Source organism: Amblyomma maculatum, chromosome 1 (assembly GCF_055883805.1).
Source record: "Amblyomma maculatum isolate TAMU_Amacu chromosome 1, ASM5588380v1, whole genome shotgun sequence".
NCBI classification, from domain to species: Eukaryota; Metazoa; Arthropoda; class Arachnida; order Ixodida; family Ixodidae; genus Amblyomma; species Amblyomma maculatum.
Window position 1 is genome coordinate 52260244 of NC_139344.1, and position 6535 is coordinate 52266778.

The 6535-nt window shown below is 62.9% G+C and overlaps 1 protein-coding gene across 1 annotated transcript; it reads left to right on the plus strand.

The window, feature by feature from the left end:
• Positions 1 to 4633: 4633 nt before the first annotated feature.
• LOC146202370 (uncharacterized) lies at positions 4634 to 5915 on the plus strand. Its single transcript, XM_084584546.1, has one exon. It carries the CDS (start codon positions 4634 to 4636, stop codon positions 5639 to 5641), a length of 1008 nt encoding a protein of 335 aa, XP_084440672.1. The 3' UTR covers positions 5642 to 5915.
• The last annotated feature ends 620 nt before the right edge of the window (positions 5916 to 6535 follow it).

Consider the following 6535-nt stretch of genomic DNA (forward strand, 5'->3'; position numbering starts at 1 on the left):
GGCAGATGGGCAGTTGGATGGGAGGACAGGGCGACTCAGCAGCGAAGTCACAGCGACCGTCCAGAAGATGCGTAGTTGGGCGCGAGAAGAGGGCGCCTCAGCAGTGAAGGCACAGCGACTGTCCGACAGATGGGCAGTTGGATGGGAGGACAGGGCGCCTCAGCAGCGAAGTCACAGTGACCGTCCGGAAGATGCGAAGTTGGGCGCGAGGAGAGGGCGCCCATGCAGTGAAGGCACAGCGACCATCCGGCAGATCGGCAGTTGGATGGGAGGACAGGGCGCCTCAGCAGCGAAGTCACAGCGACCGTCCGGAAGATGCGTAGTTGGGCGCGAGGAGAGCGCGCCTCAGCAGTGAAGGCACAGCGACCGTCCGGCAGATGGGCAGTTGGGTGGGAGGACAGGGCGCCTCAGCAGTGAAGGCACAGGGACCGTCCGGCAGATGGGCAGTTGGGTGGAAGGACAGGGCGCCTCAGCAGTGAAAGCACAGCGACCGTCCAGCAGATGGGCAGTTGGATGGGAGGACAGGGCGCCTCAGCAGCGAAGTCGCTGCGACCGTCTGGAAGATGCGTAGTTGGGCGCGAGGAGAGGGCGCCTCAGCAGTGAAGGCACAGCGACCGTCCGGCAGATGGGCAGTTGGGTGGGAGGACAGGGCGCCTCAGCAGTGAAGGCACAGCGACCGTCCGGCAGATGGGCAGTTGGGTGGGAGGACAGGGCGCCTCAGCAGTGAAGGCACAGCGACCGTCCGGCAGATGGGGAGTTGGGTGGAAGGACAGGGCGCCTCAGCAGTGAATGCACATCGGCCGTCCGGCAGATGGGCAGTTTTATGGGAGGACAGGGCGCCTCAGCAGCGAAGTCACAGCGACCGTCTGGAAGATGCGTAGTTGGGCGCGAGGAGAGGGCGCTTCAGCAGTGAAGGCACAGTGACCGTCCGGCAGATAGGCAGTTGGATGGGAGGACAGGGCGACTCAGCAGCGAAGTCACAGCGACCGTCCGGAAGATGCGTAGTTGGGCGCGAGGAGAGGGCGCCTCAGCAGTGAAGGCACAGCGACCGTCCGGCAGATTGGCAGTTGGATGGGAGGACAGGGCGCCTCAGCAGCGAAGTCACAGCGACCGTCCGAAAGATGCGTATTTGGGCGCGAGGAGAGGGCGCCTCAGCAGTGAAGGCACAGCGACCGTCCGGCAGATGGGCAGTTGGATGGGAGGACAGGGCGCCTCAGCAGCGAAGTCACAGCGACCGTCCGGAAGATGCGTAGTGTGGCGCGAGGAGAGGGCGCCTAAGCATTGAAGGCACAGCGACCGTCCGGCAGATGGGCAGTTGGATGGGAGGACAGGGCGCCGCAGCAGCGAAGTCACAGCGACCGTCCGGAAGATGCGTAGTTGGGCGCGAGGAGAGGGCGCCTCAGCTGTCAAGGCACAGCGACCGTCCGGCAGATGGGCAGTTGGGTGGAAGGACAGGTCGCCTCAGCAGTGAAAGCACAGCGACCGTCCGGCAGATGGGCAGTTGGATGGGAGGACAGGGCGCCTCAGCAGCGAAGTCGCTGCGACCGTCTGGAAGATACGTAGTTGGGCGCGAGGAGAGGGCGCCTCAGCAGTGAAGGCACAGCGACCGTCCGGAAGATGCGTAGTTGGGCGCGAGGAGAGGGCGCCTCAGCTGTAAAGGCACAGCGACCGTCCGGCACATGGGCAGTTGGATGGGAGGACAGGGCGCCTCAGCTGCGAAGTCACAGCGACCGTCCGGAAGATGCGTAGTTGGGCGCGAGGAGAGGGCGCCTAAGCAGTGAAGGCACAGTGACCGTCCGGAAGATGCGTAGTTGGGCGCGTGGAGAGGGCGCCTAAGCAGTGAAGGCACAGCGACCGTCCGGCAGATTGGCAGTTGGATGGGAGGACAGGGCGCCTCAGCAGCGAAGTCACAGTGACCGTCCGGAAGATGCGTAGTTGGGCGCGAGGAGAGGGCGCCTAAGCAGTAAAGGCACAGCGACCGTCCGGCAGATGGGCAGTTGGGTTGGAGGACACGGCGCCTCAGCAGCGAAGTCACAGCGACCGTACGGAAGATGCGTAGTTGGGCGCGAGGAGAGGGCGCCTCAGCAGTGAAGGCAGGCGACCGTCTGACAGATGGGCAGTTGGATGGGAGGACAGGGCGCCTCAGCAGCGAAGTCACAGCGACCGTCCGGAAGATGCGTAGTTGGGTGCGAGGAGAGCGCGCCTCAGCAGTGAAGGCACAGCGACCGTCCGGCAGATGGGCAGTTGGGTGGGAGGACAGGGCGCCTCAGCAGTGAAGGCACAGCGACCGTCCGGCAGATGGGCAGTTGGGTGGAAGGACAGGGCGCCTCAGCAGTGAAAGCACAGCGACCGTCCGGCGGATGGGCAGTTGGATGGGAGGACAGGGCGCCTCAGCAGCGAAGTCGCTGCGACCGTCTGGAAGATGCGTAGTTGGGCGCGAGGAGAGGGCGCCTCAGCAGTGAAGGCACAGCGACCGTCCGGCAGATGGGCAGTTGGGTGGGAGGACAGGGCGCCTCAGCAGTGAAGGCACAGTGACCGTCCGGCAGATGGGCAGTTGGGTGGGAGGACAGGGCGCCTCAGCAGTGAAGGCACAGCGACCGTCCGGCAGATGGGGAGTTGGGTGGAAGGACAGGGCGCCTCAGCAGTGAAGGCACATCGACCGTCCTGCAGATGGGCAGTTGGATGGGAGGACAGGGCGCCTCAGCAGCGAAGTACAGCGACCGTCCGCAAGATGCGTAGTTGGTCGCGAGGAGAGGGCGCCTCAGCAGTGAAGGCACAGCGACCGTCCGGCAGATTGGCAGTTGGATGGGAGGACAGGGCGCCTCAGCAGAGAAGTCACAGCGACCGTCCGGAAGATGCGTAGTTGGGCGCGAGGAGAGGGCGCCTCAGCAGTAAAGGCACAGCGACCTTCCGGCAGAATGGCAGTTGGATGGGAGGACAGGGCGCCTCAGCAGCGAGGTCACAGCGACCGTCCGAAAGATGCGTAGTTGGGCGCGAGGAGAGGGCGCCTCAGCAGTGAAGGCACAGTGACCGTCCGGCAGATGGGCAGTTGGATGGGAGGACAGGGCGCCTCAGCAGCGAAGTCACAGCGACCGTCCGGAAGATGCGTAGTTGGGCGCGAGGAGAGGGCGCCTAAGCAGTGAAGGCACAGCGACCGTCCGGCAGATGGGCAGTTGGATGGGAGGACAGGGCGCCTCAGCAGCGAAGTCACAGCGACCGTCCGGAAGATGCGTAGTTGGGCGCGAGGAGAGGGCGCCTCAGCAGTGAAGGCACAGCGACCGTCCGGAAGATGCTGTGGGATTCGGGCTTGCTGCGGCTGCCCTTTGCGCGGCCGCCGCCCGCTTCCCAGTTGTTCTCCCCGTTCCCTTTCTCCCGCCTGAGGCGGCGGAGAGGGGCTCGAGCGACTTGTCACTGTCATTCGGGCCACAGCTCCGCCCTGGCGTCCCAGTGGCTGTTCTCATTGGCGCCTTTTGGCGGGAACACGGCACCGCTTCGACAGCCGCGCTCGCGCGACTGTCCGAGCGGAGCCCAGAGGGAGACTCCTCCGAGACATCGTATGGTGCGTACGCTACTGTTCTTGTCTGCCGGCCTTTGTCCGCGCAGACCAGTGTGTACTCGAGTTCGTCTGCTCCGGGTCGTACCTGAGAGCGCAACTCGAGCCTGTCGATCGTGATCCAACGATCCGCGACAGGCGTACCTTGCGGTGGTTGCCCGCTCTCTCTCAAAGGAACCCTCTGGTCACTGCGAGAGAGAGATCACAGCACGCCCTTGCGTGCTTGCGGCGCACTCCGTGTCACTTGTGCGTTTTGTATATTTTGTATGTGTGTGCGTGTGTGTGTGTGTATGTGCCGCTGGAGGATGGCGTTTCAATAAACGTCTCCTTCGTGAACTTGGAGGTTGGTGTCCTTGCAGCGAAGTGCTCTCCTCCCGGTGGAGGTTGAATGCGCGCTGCGGTGTTTCAGGGTGCGCGTGGTAACGGCTGATCGGGGTTTCGGCCCGCGCGACGCTCGAACCCGCGGTGGTTGGTGGCTTATGTCCACGTAGGAAACCACAACTGGCGCCCAACGTGAATTGTCCTGGCTCTTTGAGTTGGACTGCACATCGGCCGAGCCGGTCGCCTTGACGATCAAGCTCTTGCACCATGTCTGCCGCCCCCTGCGGGGCACACGGCAGCGAATCTGAAACGCGATATATGTCGGCTCCTTACACAGTCGTAGCGTCTTTTGATCCGTTGGATGCTGTTCCTCTGAACAGCCAAACACAGTGGCTGGCCGCCGGCCCCATTGGGCTATACGGCAATGCCGCGAGTAACGATGATCCCTCGGCTCCCATTGGAGCTTTCTCCGGACCACCCTGTGGTGGGACCGCTACACAGATACCTCCGCTGTATCAGTTTTCCGCCCATGGCGGAAGCAGTTCGCGCGATGCCGTCGCTACCGGCAGCTACGCGCAACAGCAGCCGTGCCCCGCTAGCAGTCAGTTTTGCTCGGTGAATGGTGAGGCGCCGGCCGGACTCCCTGTGGAGACCGCGCCGCTCATCGAACTGGAGGACCGTTTGCCTTCTTTGTCCATGCAACCCGCCCAAACCTCCTCTGAGGGAAGGACGCAGGCGCTGCTCGCAAGCGCTGCCCAGATGATTCAGTCGCTAACAGGGGCTGTTGAGGCGCTTTCGGCCGCGCCGAAGTTGTCTCACCCCGCGGTCATGTTGCCCATGCCGACGTACCGCGGCTATGATGATCCTATCAGTGCCCGGGATTTCATTGATTCCCTCGCCCATTACCAGAAAGCTATGGGTTTCCCTGATGAGGTTGTGCTTGCACGGGTCATCCCCGCAGTGCTGACTGACACGGCAGCTAGGTGGTACCGGCTTTCCGGCCACCGAGCAGCGACTGTCGAGGAGTTCCGTGCAGCATTCATGCGCGAATTCCTGCCCGCTGACTATGAGCGTAGGATGCGGCGAGAGCTGGAGCTCCGCACACAGGCCCCGGACGAGTCGCTCCAGGAGTTTGTGCGGGCGATGGAAGACCTTGTCTCAATCGCTGAGCCAACAGCCTCAAACGAGGAACGCGTCGAAAGAGTGATCAGGCAGGCACATCCGACTTTTTCGGCATACCTGCGCGGCGGCCGATTCCGAGATCTAGAGGAGCTGGCCGCCGAGGCAAAGCGCATTCAAGGCGACATCCTCGCCGCGCGTGCCTATCGCCCGCCACCGCCGGCAAGCGAGGCCCTTGAGCCACGCTGCGCATGGAGAGGGGCCATGACCCTTCCTCACCGGCGTGAACCCGCACAAACTGCCTTTGCAGCCGTTGGCGGGCCAAACGACGCTTGGGAGCTGAGCGAAAGAGCTCTGGATCCTTACTCGTACGGAAGACGAGCAGCCTGCGCTGCACAGTTTTCTTACTCGCGTGCCGAAGGACGCCATGCGACCCAAAGCACAGCGGAGGGAGAAGCTCGCAAAAACCGGCCCTTGTTCGGTGGGGCAGCGAGCGGACCCAGGCAGGGAGACGCGCCTTTGTCACGCGGCCAAGCTCGCGGGGGTGTGCGTTGTTTCCGTTGCCAAGAGAGGGGACACTTAGCAAGAGAATGCCCCGTAGCCAGGCCTTCTGCGAGGCAGGAAAACGGCGACGGGGGTCGGTTGTAAAGAGACAGCCGGCCCAAGCTTTGCTAATTCCCTCTGCGTACAGGGTAAGCTGCCTCGGTGGTGCGCCCGCGCCGTTTATTTCGGTCACCCTTGCTGGCCGCGAATTTCCGGCGTTACTGGATACAGGAGCCAGCGCCTCCTTTTTCAGTGAACAGGTGTTGTCCCACTTGCAAAAGCACTCTGTGCGCTTGCGGGATTGCCGTTCGACATTTAACCTCGCGAAAGGCGTGGCCCATTCGGCTGGCGCCGCGAGGCTGACTGTCAGATGGGGAGAGCGAGCGAGACGCACGCGTTCCATTCATCTCCCTGGGCTCAGTGTGCCCATGATTCTCGGAAGGGACTTTCTCCTGAAAACCGGGATCGTGGTGGACATTGCGAATGGCGGCTATTGCGAAGGACCGTTTTCCCAGCTGAAGCCGTTCATTAGCCCCCCGGCGTCGGTATCTACCTGTGCAGTCGAGACGTTCGGAGAGTGCCACGCTCAGCGATCGGGGCCCTGCCCTTGTGTCGAGCGTTATGCCGTTCACACCCCCATGTGGGAGCGAGCGGCGCAGTACGACGACGCACCCCATCCACTGGCCGCCTCTGCGGTAACTTTGGATGAGACACAGAAGGCTCGGTTGACAGCACTTTTGCGTCAGTACGAGGAGCTCTTCACCGATCAACCTGGCTGTACCACTTTAGTGAACCACGCGATCAACACCGGAGAAGCGCTTCCGTTGAAGTGCAATCCCAGACCCGTCAGCCTTGCGAAGAGGCAGGTGATTGATGGGTTGTTGGATGAGATGCTATCGTCGGACATTATCCGTCGCTCGTCCAGCGCCTGGGCGTCTCCGGTGGTGTTGGTGCCCAAAAAGGATGGCAGCCATCGCTTGTGTGTGGATTATCGCCGTC

Excerpts from the sequence above, each read along its gene's own strand:
- LOC146202370 (XM_084584546.1), top strand. The coding sequence starts at position 4,634 with ATGATTCAGTCGCTAACAGGGGCTGTTGAGGCGCTTTCGGCCGCGCCG.